Genomic DNA, 24,941 nt, shown 5'->3' on the forward strand with positions numbered 1-24,941 from the left:
GCCAGCAGCCCAGATCACTGGGACCTGCTGCAGCACGTCCCTCAGACACCCATCTTCTCTCTTCTCTCTCCTCCAACCAACTAACTCACTACTTTCACTCTTCCCACTCTTTTGTATCATCTCTCTCCACCCGCCTCCCAGCACATCTCGTGTTACGAAGCAGGGTTCCACGAAGGGTGCTCTGCTAACCCCCAGCATGAAGCTGTTAGGTGGCCCCACTGAACTATCCTGTGTGTGGAATGCAGGTGTGGAGCGTGGTCAGGAGTTCCCACCTTACCTGGATGGTGGGGCACTACACCTTAGGAGAAGGTGCAGTATCTCTGTGGCGACTGAAGCCTCAGGGGCACCACATACCCCCCGTTAAACACAGCACGTCCTCGGGCTGTAAGACAACAAAAGTACAATACAGGAACACACAAAATTTTTTAAATGCTATTCAATATTACTTATCTAATCTTCCTAATGTAGGAGGCACATTTCTTAAACGTTCCAAACAGGTTAACTTCCTATCTTAGTATCAAAAATTTACTTAAGTGCAATTCTTAATTCAAAGTGCTATACTCAACACATTTTCTTTATTACATTTTCTATCAATTATTCTTTTTCTTTCTTTCTTCTACTGGATGCAAGACACTGACCATCTACTCTTGGCCTGTCACCTGTCACTTTCAATTCTGTATTCTTTATTCAATTCTCACATTCCATCTAAAAACTTTTCTAATTCTCTGTATAAAACATGCTATAAAAGACATTTACTTTTCATAAGACACAACATTATCAAATATGTTATCATAAAACATTCAAAATTCTTGTAAGGTGCTGAACACTGCTCCCAGCCGGGATTTCTTGCAGTGTCCCTTGAGGTAGACATCATTCTTCGAAAAGTGTCCATGCAAAAACATTATCTTCGCAAAGAGTCTCTTTCTATGTAAAACCAAGAAAGGGCACCTAAAGAGGTGCAACTATTTACAATAAAAGTTTTTGGATCAATCAGCGTCTATGATCTCCACAGTTCCATTTGTAGAAACGGGCAACAAAAGTGCTACTGGAAAAACATGATAGCAAAAAGGCACAACTGGTGCAACAAAAACCCTCCTGAGTAACGAGATTTAGTAAATGTAAATTTTCAATTGTGGTCCCCTCCTGGGGTTCTGGAAGCTGAACTGAAATTGTTCTCATCCTGATTCTCGTTCCTTGCTATGGGGTCTTGTCTGGTACGAGGTCTAGCTCCTAAGGCTTCTGCAGTGTGTTGGTGCTGATGAGCAACTGCCTGGGGATTTGGCCGTAAAGGGATCGGGAGATCACCATCCCAAAATGATCCAGACCCCCCTCTGGCCTGTAGATGTCGGATCGGTCATGCCGACTCCAACCGTACTCTCACCAGCATGGTCCTCCTCCTCCCCATCAACCCATTAGGAAGGCCGGGGTAAATACCTGGGAGTTCCCGACAGTGCGGTCTCTGCTCCGGGGCAGGTGGTGTGGCAGCGGATGCTGCCCGGTGAGACATCGGGGATAGCGGTGGAGCCAATAGCAGCGTCAGCAGCTCCGGTTCTGTGGGGGTGGCTGGCGGGACCTGCGCAGCCGCGCCAGGCCCGAGCAGGGGCTCCTCTTCCTCTGCTTCAGCTCCCTGGGCTGTGTACAACTCCTCCGGTATCAGCGGCAAAGAAGGAACAGAGTACACTGCTGGTGGCATGGCAGCAGCTCCAAGCTCCGTGGGGTCTGCCAAGAAAAGATCCAGTGCAGCAGCGGCGGGTACCGGTGTCGCGGGTACCGCAGGTGTGGGCCCTTCCTGAGCGCGCTGCAGGTCTAATGTCCATAGCGCTTCTCGCCTCAGTCGCAGGCGGTGTGTCAGCTGGATAATCTCGTTCTCCAGCTGTTGGGGATTCATCCTTGAGATCGGGTCGGAGCCTTCAGCCATGGCGCCAGGGAGATTCAGTTCCCAGCGCTCCGCAGGCCTCCTTCCCTTGCTCTCCAAAATGGCGTTCTGGCGTTCTTCCTCTTGCTCCGCTCTTCTGCTCGCCACTGGCTTACTCTGCCCCTCCTTCCGGGGGCGGCGTCTTCTTCCCGCGCCTCCATACCAAGCCAGTATACGAACCCATCGGGGGGTGGGCCATGCATCGGTCACATAGTAATTGAGGCAGGGATGGCCCAAGACTCTTCGCGGTCTTTTCTTAGGACCTCCCATCTCCCCACGCCCTTCTTCTCCACACCTGCAGCCATTTCTAATGTCCATTTTACAGTCTATTAAATTTGGTCTTCTGCACATTTTCAAAAGTTGTAAATCCAAGGCACACAGAACCCAATGGCATCGGGTCTCATCATCCTGTTCGTGACACCAAAATTGGGTCGCCCTCGCATACCCAGGGCAGTGGGGGTACTCGGTACCGGGCCGGTGTCAAGGCGGGAATATGTCACAGCAGTGGTGGAAACTGAAAACCACAGTGCACATGGTGCGGAATTTTCCGCACGGATTTGCTGCGGTTTCAAAACCGCAGCATGTCAATTCTTTGTGAGGATTTTGCAGCGGTTTAGCACCTGATCCATGACAGGTGTCAAACCGCAGAAAATCTGCAGATAAACCACTGGTATTTTGACCTGTGGATTTACCTGCGGATTTTCCCAAATCCAAGCGGACAAATCTGGGTCGCCCTCGCACACCCAGGGCAGCGGGGGTACTCGGTACCGGGCCGGTGTCAAGGCGGGAATGAGTCACAGCAGCGGTGACCCGGTCCGTGGCCCTGGGCGCCCAATATCAATGGCGGTGATGTTAATGGTGTTAAAGTTTATTAGAATAGTTTGTGACGCCACCCGTGGTGTTTGGTAAGTAAGATATTCAGCCAACGCTGCATGCAGATCTGCTGGGACTGATGGTGTGGTGCAGCCGAGATGGTATAGCTCCCCACAGGTGGAGCTGTAGTCCCAGGGCAGTGTAGGTGCTGTGGATGAGGAGAGGCGCAGAATGGTATGGATGCTGGTACCCTGGTGTAGTGGTGCGGGAATAACTGGAGGACACCAGGGCATGCGGTTCCAAAGCTTTACTTACTGTTTGCAGTTCACTCAACTGCCTGCCTCCGTACTGTGTTCTCCAGGTCAGGGCTCCAGCCAACCTCCAGGCAGGATAGGATTCTCCCTTCCACACTCCACCAACATGTACCTTACTGAACGACTCCTCCAATGCGCCTTTAGGTGCGAAGCACTCCAGTACTTAGTTACCCTGGAATGCCTCTCTCTAGGTGTTCCTAGTCTTTACTTGTATGACAGACAGCTGTAGCCTGCTTCGGAGACTCCACTCTGCGTCCCGGCTCTCTATTCAGTTGCTGTTGTGTCCCAAGTCTATGATGGGAGCAAGGCGTTAGCGGCTCACTACTCCGGTGTCTGTTGCCGGACATAAAGATCCAATCAACCTCGGGGACCGGGCCCCGGCCTTTGCGCTCTCTGGACTGGAAGGGTTCTCTCTCTTTCTCAACCTGCTTCCCACCATCCTTCTATTCTCCTTCGTTCCGATCTGTTCTCTCTCTCTTATGGAAGGTTAGGTTATCAATCTTATCAGTCTCTTTCTCTGGTCTTTCTCCTGCCAGCAGCCCAGATCACTGGGACCTGCTGCAGCACGTCCCTCAGACACCCATCTTCTCTCTCCTCCAACCAACTAACTCACTACTTTCACTCTTCCCACTCTTTTGTATCATCTCTCTCCACCCGCCTCCCAGCACATCTCGTGTTACGAAGCAGGGTTCCATGAGGGGTGCTCTGCTAATCCCCAGCATGAAGCTGTTAGGTGGCCCCACTGAACTATCCTGTGTGTGGAATGCAGGTGTGGAGCGTGGTCAGGAGTTCCCACCTTACCTGGATGGTGGGGCACTACACCTTAGGAGAAGGTGCAGTATCTCTGTGGTGACTGAAGCCTCAGGGGCGCCACAAATCCGCAGCATATAAAACTACGTGTGCACATAGCCTAAGCATATCTGACCGTTGGGTGTCTAGCTGTATGGGGAAGTACATATTGCCTGCGTTTATGCCTTGAAGAACAAGTGGTATTGTAATGTGAACTGTGACTTGCCTAAGTAATGCCGATAATGTGTGTTCTTTGACTATAGGGACAGCAAGAGTTATTGATTGCTATTAGCCCACAGTGGGAAGGGGCTAAGCTCAAGGAACAAATGACAGTTCCTGTCAGGAAGGCCGAAAGATCTAAGGTCTAATATGAGCAGTGCTACATGATGTGGATGTTCATAATGAGAGAGGAGACGTGGGATAGTGAGATCCTGAGCAGTGAAGCAAAACAGTGTGATTGATTAGACATGGGTCCTGGATAAGGACACCCATCAGTGCGGTCTAGGGTTTGTAACTCAGAAATGTAACGGGCCTAAATGGGACACAGCAGGTGAGATGAGAAGAGATAAGCACCGGCCATATTGACAAAGTAGCTTTCCTAATGGGAAAAGGATGCGGAACCATGGGTTGAGCATAGACTCTTACAATCTGGTCTGTAATACTGAACTGGGCTGTGGTGAAGTGAAGGGGAATGGTAGAAATAGAGAATAAATGAGCAAAGAAGAAGGAATTGAAACTGTGTGGAAAATGCTCTGTATTGTGAAGAAAACGTTAAACATGTTGCGTACCCGCTGTCTATGGTATATATTGCCTACCAAGGTCCTGTTCAGTAAAATGTTTATTTTTGAATTATGATCTCCTTCATTGAACTGTCAAACATCTGGTCCTGGCAAATCATTATCATTTGTTACATGTGGCCGGCGCGGGCGTACACAGCACAAGACCACTCACCGAGCCAGGCCCCCTCTTTCATATAATGATCCGGGGTGCAAGAAACTAGTAACATGCCAATGTCTACTGCCCTGCACCACGTGTAAAATGAAAGAAGCTTGTTAATGTGTGTAGGAATCGACTGCAGTTATTTATACCAAAGGGTGTAAAACCAAATATTAAGTTGAGGGTGCCAACAATTTTGTCCAGCCCATTTTGGGGGTTTTGTGTGAATTTATGTCCAAATTGCCTTTTTTTCCTCTGAATTTTTGTTGTTTGTTCCAATATACACAATAGGAGAATAACACGTGTATAACAAAACATGTCGTTGCAATAATTTTTTGGGGAAAACACTTCATTTTCTAGAACAACTGCAATGGTGCCAACACTTTTGATCACAGCTGCATGTTGAAATGTCTGATTTTCTGTGTACTGAATCTTTTTTAGTAGAATTGTTGCTATGTCCTAGACACTATATTAAAGTTACGTGATTTATTACATGCAGTTGATTTTGCCTTTGAGTTATGTTCTAACGTCAGGTACTAAAGTAATCATGGAACTACAGATTAATGTCCTGATAGGTGTCGCAAAACAATAACTTACAAGAATACTGGATCCTTGCAAATTTCCATATCTGTCCATTGTATTGGCTTTCTTTCTCGAACATTGTCAGATCACTTCTCATCGTGGTCCTAAGTTTCCCAGATATAAGGGTTATTATGATACTTAAACTTTGGAAAGTGAACCTTATTTGGTTAAAGCCGATTGATAGTGGGGGAGCAATAGGGATTCCACTTTCTTAATGCTTTCGGATGCACGAGGGGACGGCCTAGATGCATGGAGTATCAGAAACAATAAAAGAAGATTTTAGGGGATCCCTTAAAGAGTATAAGTAAGACAAATGTGAGCCCTTAGATAATCGATTACACCAGACACTGAGGGAGGCTTAAGACAGATTTGTTTAAGACCCTTTAGAAAGAACCTAGGACAGTTTACACAGAGCACAAACCAAACACCGGATGGTCATGGTCGATAGACAGTAATTCTTCTTTAAACATTTTGAAGAGGAAAATGTGCCTAGTCTCCAACAAGGAGTTGTACATACTGTATTAGCTCAACTAATACTGTATATGATTCACCTTCCATACTGAAAATACACTGCTTAAAAAAATAAACACTAAAATACCACATCCTAGATATCTCTGAATGAAATATTCCGGTTGCAAATTTTTATTCATTGCATAGTGGAATGTGTTCAGAACAATGAAACATAACAATTTTCAATGTAAATCAAAATGAATATCCCATGGAGGTCTGGATTTGGAATGATACTCAAAATCAAAGTGGAAAATCAAATTACAGGCTGATCCAACTTCAGTGGAAATGCCTCATGAAAAGGAAAAAATGTGCCGTATTGTGTATGACCTCCCTACTGTACAATGCCTGGGCATGCTCCTGATGAGGCAGCGGATGGTATCCTGAGGGATCTCCTCCTAGCCCTGGACTAAAGCATCCGCCAACTCCTGGACAGTCTATGGTGCAATGTGACATTGTTGGATGGAGCGAGACATGATGTCCCACACGTCTGGGGAACGGGAGGGTCAGTCCATAGCTTCAATGCCTTCGTCTTGCAGAAACTGCTAACACACTCCAGCCACATGGGGTCTGAGGCTCTCATCTCTGTACCCAATGGCAGTCAGGCTACTTCTGGCGAGTACATGGAGGGCTGTGCGGCCTTCCAAAGAAATGCCACCCCACACCATTACTAACCTACTGCCAAACCGGTCATGCTTAAGGATGTTGCAGGTAGCAGATCGCTCTCCACATCATCTCCAGACTCTGTCACATGTGCTCAGTGTGAACCTGCTTTCATCTGTGAAGAGCACAGGGCACCAGTGGCGAATTTGCCAATCCTGGAGTTCTGTGGCAAATGCCAAGCATCCTGCATGGTGTTGGGCTATGAGCACAACCCCCATCTGTGGATATCGGCCTCTCAGGCCATCCTCATGGAATTTCTAACCATTTGTGCAGACACGTGCACATTTGTGGCCTGCTGGAGGTAATTTTGCAGGGCTCTGGCAGTGCTCCTCCTCTTCCTCCTTGCATAAAGGCTAAGGTACCGGTCCTGCTGCTGGGTTGTTGCCCTCTTACGGCTCCCTCCACATCTCCTTGTGCACTGGCCTGTCTCCTGGTAGCGCCTCCAGCCTCTGGACACTACGATGACAAACACAGTAAACCTTCTTGACACAGCTCGCAGTGATATGCCATCCTGGATGAGATGCACTACCTGGGCTACTTGTGTGGGTTGTAGAGTACGTCTCATGCTACCATGAGTGTGAAAGCACAACTAACAGTCAAAAGTGACCAAAACATCAGCCAGAATGCATTGGTACTGAGATGTGGTCTGTGGTCCCCACCTGCAGAACCACTCCTTTTTTGAGGGTGTCTTGATAATTGCCAGTAGTTTCCATCTATCGTCTATTCCATTTGCACAACAGCATGTGAAATTTATTGTCAATCAGTGTTGCTTCCTAAGTGGACAGTTTGATTTCACAGAAGTTTGATTTACTTAGAGTTATACTCAGTTGTTTAAGTGTTCCCTTTATTTTTTTGAGCAGTGTATACTCCTACACTATCGCAAACAATGAATGAGATCATGTCATTTCTCCATCAGGCCAATCTGGCAACACCACCTACGGAATAAAACGACTTTCCTAAAGCTTCTCTTATCTTGGAAACATTGTAACTATTGGATGTATGACCACTGAAAAGCCTCCTTGGGTGGATGGCCTTCCAAGGAAAATATACAAAAGAAATAAAGATTTTGTCACCCTTTAGTGGAAGTGTTTAATAAATATACGGTTAGGGGATCTTTGCCACCATCAGTGCAGTACACCATTGTTGTTGTCTTGCCAAAGCCTGGTAATGATGCCTTCTTACTAGATTCATACTGGCCTGTCTCTCTTTAGACAGTTTATGTCTAAATATTGGGAAAAGTACTGGATGTCTAAATATTGGGAAAAGTACTGGCCAATAGATTGGATATAGTATTATCCACTATCATACATCAGTAGAAAACCATATTTATGTCTGATAATTCCACCTCCATAAATATTAGGCATCTCTTAAGCAATCAGTTAATTACAGAGGAGGAACCATATTCTCATTGGATGCAGCTGACAGTGTTGAGTGGCCCAACCTAGAGTTGTAAATATACCATAATCAGAAGGTTTGGTCTGAGACCCCAAGCTTTGTTTGTTAGGGTATGTAAAAGAAATGACACTACACACACGGTAAAACTGCGGAAGGACGTTTATTGTTTCTTACACATAAATTGATAACATTTAGATAGATTCAGATTAATCCTCTTACAAAACATGATTAACAAAGTCTTTACTTCAGGACTGTATGAGAAAGGGATTTTACAAGAAATTCTACAAGAAATGATAGAGCCAAGAATGAGAGATTCCAGGCCCCCGTTGCTGGATACTCCGGGCCTGGCCTCCAGCATATAATACCGGGAAAGGGGTCATAGTCTCCGGAGCTTCTCTGCTCGGTATAATAAGACTCACTGATCTTATTCATATAAAGAGCGATTGAGAATAATAGAAACTGCCTGAATATGAGGACCTTGTCTGATCTATATGTCCTTGTACAGAGAATTATGGAGATAGCGGTATACCTCTGTATAACATATGATGCTGCTGTAGCCCTAATATTTCAATACAGGGGGTCTCTTTATAGATAATTGAATGCTAGCATTCCAGATCGGGAGAAATGGAGAAAGGAAAGGTATGGAGGGTGTTTTATTGAAATTTCTCTTTAAAATTTGAAATAAAAATATCCGATTAAAAGAAAAAAATATTCCCAGCATTTTGTTTTTTAAAATAGCCCAATAAGGATACCAAATAAGTATTTAAAATAAAAGGCTGCTTTATCTCTAGAAGAGGGGGATTGCCAATTCCGAATTCCTTTGTGTTTTTCATAGCTATAATTGCAGTAGCGGGCTTTTCAGTTGTTTTCCCCTGTACAAAGTACATTTTAATCAAGAGAACTTGGAGTAATAAAGTTCCACAATTGGATATGTTAAAAAAAAAATATATTCCTGTGCTGAGATAATCGTATAAATGTGCCCCTGCTGTGTACTGTGTAATGGCTGTGTCTGACCATGGAGAAAAGGGTCTTAACAGATCACAGCTCATGGGCAGGTGAGGAAGTAAAAGAGTATACAGGCAGGACAGTGTGGCATCACAGATTCTGTACATTTCAACTCCAGTTAAAATATTTTACCTCACAGGAAGAATCAGCTGTGATCCCGTCCTGTCCTGTCTGCATCCACTTGTTTTTTCCCCTGCCCAGGACATGTGGTATGTTCAGAACATGTTCCTGTACGGTCAGACACAGCTATTACACAGTACGGGGCACATTTCTAAGGTTCTCTCCGCACAGGAGCAATCTTTTAACACATCCAGTAGTGAAACTTCTTTTTATTCCAAGATTTATTGATTAGAATGTACTTTGTTAATGGGAAAAAAAACTTTATGGAAAAAGGGAGATTTAAAAAAAAAAAAAAAACCATCCAATTTGTTACTGAATAATTGCAATAGCAAGATAATATCATCCTGGATATCTTATGTCATAATGAGGGAACAGGAAAAAGTAAATGGGAGAATGAAGTGGGATCAATTAAACAAAATCTTATACTATTTTTTGCTAAAATATAGCGTATAGAATTTTACAAATGTTCATCTAATGTTGGATCAAATTTGGCTAATAAAACGGGTCCCAAGTGTAGGATTAAGTATGCAACATCCATCATAAGTTATGATTATGCTGTATTGGGGTATACTCAGAATGGAACATTCTCACCTGGGTGAGTTCTCACATGTCTTACAAGACTTAATTTAGAGCTAAAACATTTCCCACATTCTGAGCATGAATATGGCTTCTCCCCTGTGTGAATTCTCATGTGTCTAACAAGAATTGATTTCTGGCTAAAATATTTCCCACAATCTGAGCATGAATATGGCTTCTCCCCTGTGTGAATTCTCTGGTGTACAACAAGATGCGATTTCTGGCTAAAACATTTCCCACATGCTGAACATGAATATGGCTTCTCCCCTGTGTGAATTCTCTGGTGTCTAACCAGATGGGATTTAAGCATAAAATATTTCTCACATTCTAAACATGAATATGGCTTCTCTCCTGAGTGAATTCTCTGGTGTATAACAAGATTTGTTTTCCTGCTAAAATATTTCCCACAATCTGAGCATGAATATGGCTTCTCCCCTGTGTGAATTCTCTGGTGCCCAGCAAGAATTGATTTATGGCTAAAATATTTCCCACAATCTGAGCATGAATATGGCTTCTCCACTGTGTGAGTTCTCTCATGTCTAACAAGAATTGATTTATGGCTAAAATATTTCCCACATTCTGAGCAGGAATATGGCTTCTCCCCTGTGTGAATTCTTTCATGTGCAACAAGACGTGATTTATACTTAAAAACTTTCCCACATTCTGTGCATGAATATGGCTTCTTTATTGTGTGAGTGCTCTCCTGTCTAACAAAAGTTGATTTCGGTTTAAAATATTTCCCGTGTTCCGAGCAGGAATATGACTTTTCCCCTTTGTGAATTTTCTCGTGTACAGTAAGATGTGACTCAGATGCTAAACGTTTCTCAAATTCTGAACATGAATATGGTTTTTCCAGTGTGTGAGTTCTCATCTGTTTCACATGATTTGTTTTGCTGTTAAAATATTTCCGTGATGAATCAGAAGATGGGATCTGTTTTAAAGGATCAGATGATATATCTTCACTGCGAGAAGATGAAGGTCTATCTGAAAAATTATCTTTATCTTCTTTTGTATCTTTTGTGTTACAAAGGTCATCCGATTTAGATAAAGAAGATGTCAGATGTCCCTCTGATCTCCTGCTACAGTCATCTGCTAAAAATGAAAACAAAATATTTTTGAATAAAACATTGTTATAATTTTACATTTGTACATGAAAGGTTGATAGCAATATCTCAATTCAAATTATTCAGTAAGACAATAGCAGATCACAATTAAACAGTAGACCTTAAGGGTCCTATTACACATAGCGACGCTCCAGCGATCCCAACAACGATATGACCTGGTAAGGATAGCTGGTACGTCACTAAATGGTCGCTAGTAAACTGTCAAACAAGCAGATCTACTCAACAATGCAGCAACGATACGGCGATCGTTGGGACCTTGTCACACAGCAGCTATTCTGACGACTCACACCTGCATCCCTGAGTTCTTAACCATATTAAGGATAAAAAACCCATTAGAATAACTAGAGCAATTCTGTAACATATACTAGTAAACAATAATATGTAATGAGTTTATACATGGATTAGTATGGACAATCGCAAAAAACATGAACATTAGCACAAGAAAAACAAGCGATCAAAAAAAGTCCAAGAGACTAGATGTTTACAAAAGATATAAAATTAAATCTTTATTGTAGCATGATCAGGAGATAAGGAAAAGGGAATTGAGTCAGACATGACCATAGTAGCACAAAGGCGACCAAGTGGGGCATACAAGGGGCAAACGGACAAAAAAGGGGAACACAGGTGACTTTGACATGATTATGATGGTAATATTGAATGTACATAACACCCATCCCCAATTTTAGATATTAGAACCAAACAGGATAAATGAATGTGAAAGTTAATGTTACAATGAAGTAAACCATGAAAAAATCTTTACCTGTTGGAATAGTATGTAGAGGTCCACCCGAGTATGACCCCCCAATGCACGTTTCGGCAAATGGCCTTTATCAAGGGGAAAGTATTGTGAGCTCATCTGTTCATTCATCTTTTGTGTCTGAGGATCTCCCTCTTCTGGTGAAGGAAGGTAGTGAGGATGATTTGGATGAAAGAAACCAAACACCTGATCAGGTGGATCGTGACTGGGTAACGGGAACTACAGACTGGATATAAGGCAGCCGACACCCTTCTGAGTCGCTGGTGATTTCTCTGCTGGATTCTTGGAGACCAGTCTGATTCTTGCTTCCCAAAGATAAGTTTTTGCTCTGCTATTGAACTTATTAGTTTTGGTTTTGTTTACCTTGTTTTTTTGAGTTCAGCCATCCCCAGCCAGGGGCGTGCTGGATTCTTTTTCCTTGATCAGTGTTCTCTTTTGCTCTGCTTCCAGAATATTCTGAGTGCTGATATAGGGTTTGAAGTCTAGTAACTTTAGGGTCCTTGTTGCTTATCAGTTGTGTTGGTAGTATTTTTTGGCAGGGTTTTCTCAGATTGCAGACAGCAGCTTTTCTGTCATGTCCTTTTTAGTTAGCTTGGGCCCCATTGTTTGCTCAACCTATCTTTCTGTCTGTGTTAGTGTTTTCATCTTGCTTCACCATCATTATATGTTGGGGGCTGCCTATTGCTTTGGGGTCTGCTCTGGGGCAGTCAGTTTTTCTCTTTTCTCTCTTTAGGCTTGTGTAGATCTCCGGCTGTGACGAGGTGTCTAGGATCACCATAGGAACACTCCACGGCTACTGCTAGTTGTGTGATAGGATCAGGGGTCTGCAATCCGCTAGTTTCCAACCTCTCTGATTTTCTGGGCTGAGCTTGTGTTTTGTTTTTTTCCTCCTCGGTGACTCGATCATAACAGGAAAGGCCATTTGCCGAAACGTGCGTTGCGGGGGGGGAGGGGGTCATACTCGGGTGGACCTCTACATACTATTCCAACAGGTAAAGATTTTTTCATGGTTTACTTCATTGTAACGTTAACTTTTACATTCATATATCCTGTTTTTTTCTAATATCTAATATCTGGCTTTTGATAAAGATCATACAGATCGAAACGCGTAAAGCCTGAAACCTGTCCCATGTGTATTGGCATGTCCTGGAGAGAATTTGTCATTTGACATCCTGTTTTACTGAACACAAATAAAGCAAGTTAAAGTGGTTTTTACGCAGCTGGAACTACAGATTTTCTTTACTCTTCACTTTTGAACAACACCATTGATTTTACCATGTCGTGTACTACAAAACGGGAAAAAAATTCCAAGTGCGGTGAGATTGCAAAAAAAGTGCAATCCCACACTTGTTTTTTGCTTGGCTCTTTTGGTAGGTTGACTAAATGCTAAAAATGACCTGCCATTATGGTTCTCCAGGTCATTACGAGTTCATAGACACCAAACATGTCTAGGTTCTTTTTTATCTAAGTGGTGAAAAAAAATTCCAAAGTTTGCTAAAAAAAAAAAAAACAAAAAAAAACAACACCATTTTCCATGACCCGTAGCGTCTCCATTTTTCGTGATCTGGGGTCGGGTGAGGGCTTATTTTTTGCGTGCCGAGCTGACATTTTTAATGATACCACTTTTATGCAGACAAGTTCTTTTGATCGCCCGTTATTGTATTTTAATGCATTGTCACAGCGATCAAAAAAACGTAATTCTGGGGTTTTGACTTTTTTCTCGCTACGCCGTTTGGTGATCGGGTTAATGCTTTTTTTTATTGATAGATCGGGCGATTCTGAACGCGGCGATACCTAATATGTGTATGTGGGATTTTTTTTACTGTTTTATTTTGATTGGGGCGAAAGGGGGGTTATTTGATCGTTTAGGTTTTTTTTTATTTTTTAACATTTTTTTTTACTTTTGGCATGCTTCAATAGCCTCCATAGGAGGCTTGAAACATGCACAACTCGATCGGCTCTGCTACATATGGGCGATGAGGAGATCGCCCATATGTAGCAGATTTACTCCTGTGCTTTCAGCGCCGACCACCGGGCGACGCTGAAAGCCATCAGCCTGGAACAACCATAGAGGTCTCTATGAGACCTCTGGTTGTCCAGGCAACATGACGCCGACCCACGATCACGTGACGGGGGTCGGCGATGAGCTTACTTTCGGCCCGGCGGCCGGAAGTGCTATGTAAATGCCCGCTGTCAGCTTTGACAGCGGGATTTAACTAGTTAATAGGAGCGGGCGGACGGCGATTCCACTCGCGCCTATTGCGGGCACATGTCAGCTGTTCAAAATAGCTGACATGTCCCGGCTTTGATGCGGGCTCAGCGCCGTAGCCCTCATCAAAGCAGGGGAGATGTCTGATGATGGACTGTGTCCGTCATTGGACATTAAGGTGTTAAGGAGAACATCCAGAATAATATATCATTGGCCTCAGTGTTGTTCAACATTTTTATAAATCATATTTGCTAAGGGAACTGAATGTAAAATAATGAAATTTGAAGATGATGTAAAGCTAGGAGGGACAGCTAACACTAGAGAAGACAGAAATAGTATTCAGAAGGATCTACAGGGTGGGACATTTATATGGATACACCTAAATAAAATGGGAATTGGTTGGTGATATAAAATTCCTGTTTGTGGCACATTAGTATATGGGAGGTAGGAAACTTTTCAATATGGGTGGTGAGCTTGAGCAATGGACAGTAACTCATATAATGGTATTTAACAGGGAGCAATGCAAAATTCTACAACTGGGTAAGAAAAGCAAAAATTATATGTTCAGAATGGAAGGAATATAACTAAGCAACAGTACATGTGAAAAAGACTTGGGTATACTAATAGAACACATGAGTCAACAGTGATGCTTTAGGGGGTGGACTGACCTATGGACCTGTCTGAGATGGAAAGAACATGTAAAGGGTGATGTGCACTATGCTTTATTGTATGTATATGGGTAACAGCTGGGAATTAGTGCAGGATGACGTAGTACCAGGTTTTGGCCACAAGATGGAGACAGAGCAGTGAGAAAAGGGCTTAACAGCAGCTTAAGGCTAGGAAACCGCATAGTCATGGTAGGCAGAGTTACGGGACTGGTAAGGGGATTTCCAGCAAAAGGAGATATAAGGAAGGAGAGTCCCAGGGGCAGGGCGGAGAGACACCCACGCGGAAGAGAGAAGTGAGAATAGCACAGGAGAGGACAGAAAGAGGAGAGGCTCAGGAAGGACAGAGGAGAGCCAGAGACTGTTGCTTGGAGAGGGGGGTGGCCCTGTGAAGGCAACCACAGGAAAGAACGGCGGTGGCTGACGGAAGGTTTGGGTACCGAAGAGTGAGTAGGTGTACAGCAGGGTGACTTAGCCAGGGGGAAGCGCTGTGGCCATGGGTCTAACGGCAGCCACGGTGGGTCTTTGTCAATTGAAGCAGAAGGAAGGTAACAGGTACCCAGGCCAAGGAGCAGAAGCTGTTGTGTCTGCTGTGGATGTCAAGATAACACCCAATAAAGTTTAGACCTGATTGAACAGATTTCTGCATCTGCCTCCCATCTCTTCCGAGGCCGAAAGGGACCACCCCCCCAGTCGGCACACGTACCTACAATGCAACAGCAAGAAAGGCAAAGACGGTTCTGGGATGTATTAAGAGAAGCATATAGTCACATCATGTGAAGTAATTATCCCTTTCTAATCCTCTGTGTCCAGTTTTGGGTACCATAATATAAAAAAACACATTAACCTTGTTACAGTGTTTCAGAGAAGAGCTACCAGGATGGTGAGTGGACTGCAAACTATGTATTACAAGGAATGGTAAATAGATCTGTAAGTGTTTAGCTTGCAAAAAAGAAGGCTAAGAGAAGAATTAATAGCGGTCTATAAATATCTTAAGTGATGTCACTTTCTAGAGAGATCATCATCATTTTCATATTCACTCCACAAAACAGACAGTGCCAATGCTTTCTACAATGCCACTTTTGCATTAGCTATTGACTCAGTTGCCCCTCTCGTACATGGCAGAGTGTAGGGAATCAATTCACAACCCTGGCACAATAACCTCATTAAAAAGCTTTGGCAAGTGTCCAAGGTTGTGGCGTGGCATTGGAAGAAAACACAAGATGACTTCACCGCTTTCAAACAAGCTAGACTCCGAGATGAAATGGGATGAAACGGAAAAGGATAAGATACAGATTAGATATCAGAAAATTGTTTTGGACAGGGAGGGTGATCACTGAGTTGGACAGGCTGCCACGAGAGGTGGCGAATTCTCCTTCAATGGAAGTCTTCAAGCAGAAGCTGGACAGATATGTCTAAGATGTTTAGTGAATTCTGCATTGAGCAGGGATTTGGACACAACGCTGGAGGTCCTTCCATCTAACATTCTATGTTTCTATGAGCAGTCTATTTCCTACTTCACTTTTTTTTTTTAAAAAAAAAACTGAAACATAAATGAACATTTTAATAAAAAAAGAGGAATTTTTCATTTTTACATTCCGCTTAGTAAAGGGTTAATAAACTTTCTGAATGTGGTTTTGGATAGTATGAGGAGTGCAGTTTTATAAGATATAGGCCCCTCAAACAAACTTAGGGATTTTTTTTAGTTCCACCAAAAAAAGGTTTTGTAAATCTCTTGGAACATAGGAACACTTGCTGCTAAACAGTTTAAGCCTTGTAACTTCCTAAAAATTACAAAATGATGTTTGAGAAGTGATGCTGATGTAATAGGGGAAATGTTATTTATTAATTATTTGCTGTAGGATCTCTTTTAAGGTCATGCAAATTGAGAGTTTCAAAACATATCGATCTAGATCAGGGGTTTCAAAGACGTAGCCCGCAGACCGTATGAGGACCCTGAGGCTGCTTCATGTGGCCAGTAGGCACAGTAGATCCCTTGATGATCATGGCCTGGTCCAGGAGATGCCAACGGCAGCACTTTACTTCAATTGAATATGCATCATTGGACCCACATCCAATTGAAATGTATTGTTGTGCCGATACCGGCTCTCTGCACAGCAATGTCACTGCCAGCCCCTGGCCAATCAGCAACTGACAAAGGCATGCTGATGTAGGGTCGGTGGTGGGCCGAGCTGGGGGGGGGGTGGTCCCTCTTTCACTACCGCGCAGAGATGACACAGAGACAAGATGGAGGCAGGTACTGGGTGCAACAGGTCCAAGTTTATTTCTTTACTTGCCGTCCGCCTGACGGCCTCCGCAGCACACCGCACGTTTCTTCACTTGTCGGCCCTCCGTTTCTAGAGCCGTTTACACACCGTACTTTTACAATAGGGACGTACATATGCGTACCGTCCCTCCTTCAGTGTTTGACGCTCCTGACGGGTCCGCCAATGTGGCCGCCCTAGGCCCAATAACCAACAGCGCTTTCACTGGTCAGTCGTCGTGTCAAATACGGTATATAGCACTCACTGCCTCGTCTCTTCTGCGGTATCTTCCTGTCAGGACCACCCCCCTGACGTTCTCTCTCCTCAGTCCCCCTGGTAAGATTCTCCTCAGAGCGCAAAGACTGTCACAGTCCTCCTGTCACCTGAGCTCCCCCTGGGGACTGGAACTTTCTGGAACCCTCCCTCAATATTTATAGCTCTCCCGGTTCCTTGAAACTGTCACTCTAACTGTCACTCCGCCTCCCATGACCAACGGTTTCTAAAGCCCTAAGCTGCTGTAAAGTCCTTTGCTCACACTCCACCCTGCCATCTAATGGTCATCCCAAGGTACTGCACGTCCACTACACTTTCCTAGTTGTTTCCCCACTGTAATCACTGACTCCTACCTACACTGTGCAAACCTATCTTTCTTCACTCTGACTAGTCCGTCCGTCCGTCAGGTCACCTTCCCTACACTCTCCCTTCCTTTGTCCATTGTCGTCCTCGACAATCGTCATCCCTGCCTTCGTCGTTCTGAATCTACACCTACATTCTGTTGTCGGACCAGAAGTTGAGCCAAACCCACTATCTGCGGGGGCCGAACCATACTGGGAGCACTATGCTCTGAGCAGCCTACTGCTACTCACCAGCGCGCACGCCACATGACAACGTCTTTCAAATTGGGCAAGGTGCACCCGTATTCTCTCTACGGCGTGTATCTTTCCCCTACTCTCCCCTACTGTTACCTTTCACTATCCGGTACGCCATGATCGAGGCCACTCACCTACCAGATCATTGCCGGCGCCCGCCTTTCCTTCTTCAGGGGTGTCCGTGGTGTTGGGGACCTGACCTAGGACGGCTGTCTTTCTCAAGTCTTCCAACTCATTTTCCTTCTTTCAATTACATGTCATGGTCGGCGTCCCGGTCTCCCAGACCTCAACTCTTAGATCCCTACCGGATCTCACACTTTCCTTTGGTCCCGCAGACCTTCCCTTAACCCGGACCTGTTGCATTTTACTTTGGCATATCATACAATAAACAACTTTATAATAGCACAAGTACCCATTTTTATATTATTTTTTTTTTCATTTTCTTTTGCTTTAAAACTCAACGTTCAACAATAAACATCGCCAGTACTCCTTTTCCCTCCCCCTTCCTTGGACATGAACACTCCCTCTTGTCTTCGTATCCCCGTTCTGTCAGGTAAACATATTTTCGTATATAAAGAACCTAGAAAGAAGAAAGAAAGAGAGAGAGAGAGAAAATAGTTGCATCAGTTAAACAACAACAAAACTTTTTTCTAAATGCAACTGTCCTTATAATCTGCACAACGGTGCATCGAACTCCTGACAGTCTATACCACTCTCAATGGACAGAGGTGAGGGCTCCACGGGGATACTGAGGGTGTCCATTCAAGTCCTCTTCTTTTCCATGACGGCCTCTCCTTGAGTGTGGAGCAGGTTCCACACTTCCTGCTCCCGGGCCTTTTTCTTCCTGATCACCTCCGCTTCCCACACGGAGGGAACAGCACGGGCCCTGGAGTCCGGTGGGCGGGACTGCGCTGAAAAAGACCGCAAGACAGAAACGGCTGAAGATTTCTGCGGCCCAGCAGCCGCTGGGGTCAGGTGGCAAATGGGGACAACCGGGTCCTCGGGGGCTGGAATCACAGGGCCCGCTAAATCGGCCGCAGCCGACTCCAGTAGCGGCATAACCGCGGCCTCAGGACAGGCCGCATCCACTACTTCCAACGGAGTCGGAGTAACGGCCGATTTCAACGATGCAGCTGCTATTAGCAGGGAAAGCGCAGCAGCGTCTTCTTTGGGTGAGCTCTGCACTGGTGACTCCGGGCGGGGTAGTTCGGGGACATGAGCGGGGACCTTGCTCAGCTCCGCATACACCACGGGGCCCGTGGTAACTAGGCCTTCCGGTGCGCAGGGGGCCGCGTGCTGCAGCAGAATGGTGGGGGCCGCTTGCGGAGGCACTGGTAGGGCCGGGGGTACTCTCACCTTCCCCGGCGCTGCGGCCTCCGTTCCATCATCACGCAGTTTCCCCCGCAGCCTCCGTTCCTTGCTCCACTGTCCTGCGGGCCTTCCCTCTGGACTCAGGGGCTCCGCTGAGAAGTCCTCTGCTGGTATTGGTGGCGGCCGTTCTCGCTGACTCTGCTCAGGCTCCGCTCCCCGACTCAGCATCCCGCTGCCTGCCCGTGGTTCTACAGATGACTTCTGATGCAGCTCCATCTCCTGCCGCCATTGCCACTCTAGTCGGCCGATGCCCCGACACCCGCAGCGTCTCATACCGTCCGTTGGGCAGCACTCGAATGGCATCAGACAGCCGCAGCCAAGTTTTTCTTCTGTGCCACTACCTCTGTGAGGTGGGGTGTCGGCAGGCCTCTCCACCCACCTGTCAGGGTCCAATATATGGAAGCGTCGATCTCCAGGCACATACTGCTTCCTTTTGGGGTACGTTGGAGGGGGTCCCAGTCCATTCTGATCAACTGCAAACACCCGGACCTCTCCTCTGCGCTGAAGCAGCACCGCCATACTGCACAGTCCCTGGTACCGCCCCGGATCCTCTGCTGGCCACATAGATCCGCCACAGCGCTCCCCTTTTGTATTCCACAGGTAGGTAATTTGTAATCCACAGGTAATTGTAATCCAAACAGAGTAGTCCAAGTCCTTTTCCATTCTTTGAGGCAGGTCTGCCGCAGAAGATGATGTATTAGCGGCGGCGATCCTGCCGACTACGCCAAATGTAGGGTCGGTGGTGGGCCGAGCTGGGGGGGGGGTGGTCCCTCTTTCACTACCGCGCAGAGATGACACAGAGACAAGATGGAGGCAGGTACTGGGTGCAACAGGTCCAAGTTTATTTCTTTACTTGCCGTCCGCCTGACGGCCTCCGCAGCACACCGCACGTTTCTTCACTTGTCGGCCCTCCGTTTCTAGAGCCGTTTACACACCGTACTTTTACAATAGGGACGTACATATGCGTACCGTCCCTCCTTCAGTGTTTGACGCTCCTGACGGGTCCGCCAATGTGGCCGCCCTAGGCCCAATAACCAACAGCGCTTTCACTGGTCAGTCGTCGTGTCAAATACGGTATATAGCACTCACTGCCTCGTCTCTTCTGCGGTATCTTCCTGTCAGGACCACCCCCCTGACGTTCTCTCTCCTCAGTCCCCCTGGTAAGATTCTCCTCAGAGCGCAAAGACTGTCACAGTCCTCCTGTCACCTGAGCTCCCCCTGGGGACTGGAACTTTCTGGAACCCTCCCTCAATATTTATAGCTCTCCCGGTTCCTTGAAACTGTCACTCTAACTGTCACTCCGCCTCCCATGACCAACGGTTTCTAAAGCCCTAAGCTGCTGTAAAGTCCTTTGCTCACACTCCACCCTGCCATCTAATGGTCATCCCAAGGTACTGCACGTCCACTACACTTTCCTAGTTGTTTCCCCACTGTAATCACTGACTCCTACCTACACTGTGCAAACCTATCTTTCTTCACTCTGACTAGTCCGTCCGTCCGTCAGGTCACCTTCCCTACACTGACGTGGCAGCGTATGACATCACAGCCATGTGCCAGCACACAGATGTCATCTGCTGGCCTCTGATTGGCCAGTGTCTGGCATTGGTAGTGTCGTGCAGAGTGTCTCTGAGTGGCAATACATTTCCATTGAATGTGCATCCAAGGACGCACATTCAGCTGAAATGAAGAGCTGCCGTCAGCCACTCCTCAACCAGGTTGCGATCTTCAAGGGATCTACAGTGCTTGCGGGCCACATGTGCAGAAAAGACTCCAAGAGAACAGAGGTCACATGAGAAGAATCTTTCTTTTTGTTTGTCTTTTTAATATGTGTGTATGTGAAGAGCGGCACAATAGGGGATATAAAATATGGGAACATTACTACAATATGGGTATGTAGATGGGAACAAAACTACAATATGGGGGCATAAGTACAATATAGGGACCTGGAAGCTACCTTGAATCTCGAATACCCCATTGTCATGGATTTCACTCCAGAAAAAGGTCCAGCAATGCCCGAAGCAACAGGGCCAGTTTAGGATGGAGCAGGAAGTGATGGATCAGTGGCAGTATGGTGACTACTTGATTGTGATATACCCGGACTACAGCAATAATAAAGCAGCCACAACCAGTGACTGAGAAGACTGTGACTTCTCTGCATTTACTGGTTCCTACTCACCTGGGTAGTCATACGTAGGAATCTCTTCTTTACACCCGTCATCACTCCTCACATATGTCTCTGTAATATTATTATGGGTAAGATCTTTTTCCTGAAACAAATGTTGTAAAAGTCACAGACAGATGGAGAAGTCACAGCTATGATCAGCTCTAATCCTGCCATCTCCGACGTTCTCATTACACAAGTATAAAATATATAATACATGTAACACTGGTAGATACAACAAAACTGAGCACAAGACCTTCACAACCGTTTACACATCATAGGAGAGATCTCATGACACTTTCTCTCCATCTACCTGATGATCCTGAGGAACATCGGGATTTTCTTGTTTACAGTCCTGTGGAAGAAGAGGACGGGGACATCTCTCTGGTGTTGTCCTATTATTGGAGAGATCTGGAGGAAACACATACAGAGACTGAATTCACTCTTAACATACAGAATTATAGGCTGTGTGTATTTAGCCCTGTCTATTACCTGGAGATGTGGGGGGCTGGGGAACCTCCATCATGACGTCCTTGTACAAATCTTTGTGTCCTTCTAAATACTCCCACTCCTCCATGAAGTAATGTATGGTGACATCCTGACACGTTAAAGGAACTTGATACATACAATGATACTGTCTTCTCCAAGATCCCCTGATAGGGCTACTGATTAACAATAAGGGTAACAGGTTCGTCGGGACTCACCAGGAAATAAGAGACTGGCAGGGAACCTAACCAAATAAAACATATATTTTAGGCCACAGAAACAAGCAGTTTCTCCCTCGGAGTCGGCAGCTAATTGTTTCTCATCTTCCATAATGCTAATTCTCGTCTCATTTACCGGCACTGGAATCGGCATTAACAATACTGCAGGAGATATTCATTACACGTGACATGAGGAATAACTACTTCATGGTGAGGACATCTTCATCTTTTACTATGGTTCTGGATAATATATCTGGCCAGAGTCCGTCACTGACTACAACACCACCGGTCGCCTGTATGAATGTTTCCTGTGCTCCCCCGGATATAATCTTGTCGTGTCAGATCAGACAGATGTAGTCTGTGTTACATAGCCAACATCTCTTTAATTGCTAATTCTCATCTCATTTACCGACCCTGGAATCGGCATTAGCAATACTGCAGGAGATATTCATTACACGTGACATGAGAAATAACTACTTCATGATGAGGATGACATCTTCATCTCCTACTACAGCTCTAGAAACATATCCAGCCAAAGTCCATCACTGACTCCATCACCACATGCATGAATGTTTCCCGTGTTCCCTGGGCTGTAATCTTTTTTCGTGTCCGATCAGGCATATGACGTCTGTGTTACACAGCTGACATCTACACTCACTGGCCACTTTATTAGGTACACCTGTCCAACTGTGTGTTAAGACTTAATTTCTAATCAGCCAATCACATGGCGGCAACTCAGTGCATTTAGGCATGTAGACATGGTCAAGACAATCTCCTGCAGTTCAAACCGAGCATCAGTATGGGGAAGAAAGGTGATTTGAGTGCCTTTGAACGTGGCATGATTGTTGGTGCCAGAAGGGCTGGTCTGAGTATTTCAGAAACTGCTGATCTACTGGGATTTTCACGCACAACCATCTCTAGGGTTTACAGAGAATGGTCCGAAAAAGAAAAAAAAACCAGTGAGCGGCAGTTCTGTGGCCGGAAATGCCTTGTTGATGCCAGAGGTCAGAGGAGAATGGGCATACTGGTTCGAGCTGATAGAAAGGCAACAGTGACTCAAATTGCCACCCGTTACAACCAAGGTAGGCAGAAGAGCATCTCTGAACGCACAGTGCGTCGAACTTTGAGGCAGATGGGCTACAGCAGCAGAAGACCACACTGGGTACCACTCCTCTCAGCTAAGAACAGGCATCTGATGGCTACTTTCAGCAGGATAATGCGCCATGTCATAAAGCTCGATTCATCTCAGATTGGTTTCTTGAACATGACAATGAGTTCACTGTACTCAAATGGCCTCCTCAGTCACCAGATCTCAATCCAATAGAGCATCTTTGGGATGTGGTGGAACGGGAGATTCGCATCAGGGATGTGCAGCCGACAAATCTGCGCCAACTGTGTGATGCCATCATGTCAATATGGTCCAAAATCTCTGAGGAATGCTTCCAGCACCTTGTTGAATCTCTGCCACGAAGAATTGAGGCAGTTCTGAAGGCAAAAGGGGGTCCAACCCGTTACTAGCATGGTGTACCTAATAAAGTGGCCAGTGAGTGTATGTGTAAGTGCAGCAACTGGAGCTAGCTCCGATCACTGCAATTTAATTGTTTAAATATTGTCATTGACTGTGTGCTGCTGAATATCTTCTAACTGCCATGTTCGCCCTCCTGTGAAGCTCAGTCACGGGCTTTTCTTTAAGGGAGAAGCGTGATTTTTCTATCAATATATCCTATAATTGGAGACTTAGAAGGTAGGGGAGAGGCGGGATGATGGGAGCTGATCACACATGTTCTGCAATACAATAGTAATGCAGTATATAGTATAAGACCACAGGATCCAGTTCCCTAGGGCGGCCACAAAATAAAGTACAAAGTTGAGGAAAAGAACAGACATTATATACATAAAAAACCACTTCCCTTTCTCCGCTTCCAAAATGAAGAAAATGAAAATAAACAGATAATCATATTTGGTATCGAAAAAGTCTTAGTTACTCACCGGTTAACGGTATTTTTCGGAGTCCATGACAGCACCACCTGAGAGAGGGATCCGCCCTTCCTAGGAACAGGAAAACCTACAGATACAAAAGGGCGGCACCCCTCCCACGCATCAGTTGGATTACAGAGCATAAAAGAGGACCTCCAAGGTTAATGCATGATTATATGTACAACAATATTAATACTTAAATTTTTATCACCCGTGGATATGTACAAAGGGAAGACGTGCACACCCAAATTGACTAAGGTAAGGGAATCTATGGGTGCTGTCATGGACTCCGAAAAATACCATTAACCGGTGAGTAACTAAGACTTTATTCGGTCGTCCATGACAGCACCACCTGAGAGAATTACAGAGAGTAATCACTACTTTAGGGGGGGGACTACAGCCTGCAGAACCCTGATACCGAAGGAGAGATCTGCAGAAGCACCCAAGTCTAGCCTATAATGACTATAAAAAGTGCTCGGAGAGGACCAAGTGGCCGCCTTACAAATCTGGTCGATGGAGACTTCCGATCTCTCGGCCCACGAGGTCGCCACGGCTCTGGTGGAATGCGCCTTCAATTTCTCCGGAGCTACTCTACCTTTTGAGGTATAAGCTAACGAGATTGCTTCTCTAATCCATCTGGCTAGTGTACTTTTGGACACCCTAAGACCTTTCCTAGGGCCTTGGTAGGAGACAAAGAGGGCATTGTCCTTCTTCCAGGGATCGGTAGCCGCTAGATACTCCAAGAGGCATCTCCTAACATCTAAAGTGTGTAGCTTCTCCTCTTTCTCATTAGTTGGTTTAGGGAGGAAGGATGGAAGGACTATTTCCTGCGACCTATGAAAGCTGGAGGCTACTTTTGGTAAATACGCTGGGTCAGGTCTAAGTATTACCCTATCCTCTTTTACCTGAAGAAAAGGTGGGCGCCTAGACAATGCCTGAATGTCGCTTACCCTACGGGCTGACGTTATGGCTATCAGGAAAGCTATCTTGAGGAACAGGCTCCTAATAGAGGCTGACGAGATGGGTTCAAATGGCACTTCTGTCATAGCTGTGAGGACTAGGTTCAAATCCCATGGCGTGAGTCTATTCTTTACTATTGGTCTGGATCTACTCGCTGCTTTGATAAACCTATTGACCCAGTAATTAGCCGCGATGTTGCAGCTAAAGAGGGCCCCTAAGGCGGATACCTGTACTTTAAGGGTACTGGTGGAGAGACCCAGGTCCA

General features: G+C 45.5%; 1 protein-coding gene across 1 annotated transcript in view; it reads right to left on the reverse strand.

Annotated features, from left to right (window-relative positions):
- The window catches only part of LOC141052986 (uncharacterized), a 225,982-nt gene that overhangs the window by 51,810 nt on the left and 149,231 nt on the right, over nt 1–24,941 (reverse strand). Inside the window, 4 exon segments of the mRNA XM_073550311.1 lie at nt 9,679–10,707; nt 21,051–21,141; nt 21,349–21,446; nt 21,528–21,737. Of these exon segments, the coding sequence (XP_073406412.1) occupies nt 9,679–10,707; nt 21,051–21,141; nt 21,349–21,446; nt 21,528–21,737 (1,428 nt within the window).

Source organism: Dendrobates tinctorius, unplaced genomic scaffold (genome assembly GCF_039654945.1).
Source record: "Dendrobates tinctorius isolate UK_male_01 unplaced genomic scaffold, ASM3965494v1 ptg000164l, whole genome shotgun sequence".
Taxonomy (NCBI): domain Eukaryota; kingdom Metazoa; phylum Chordata; class Amphibia; order Anura; family Dendrobatidae; genus Dendrobates; species Dendrobates tinctorius.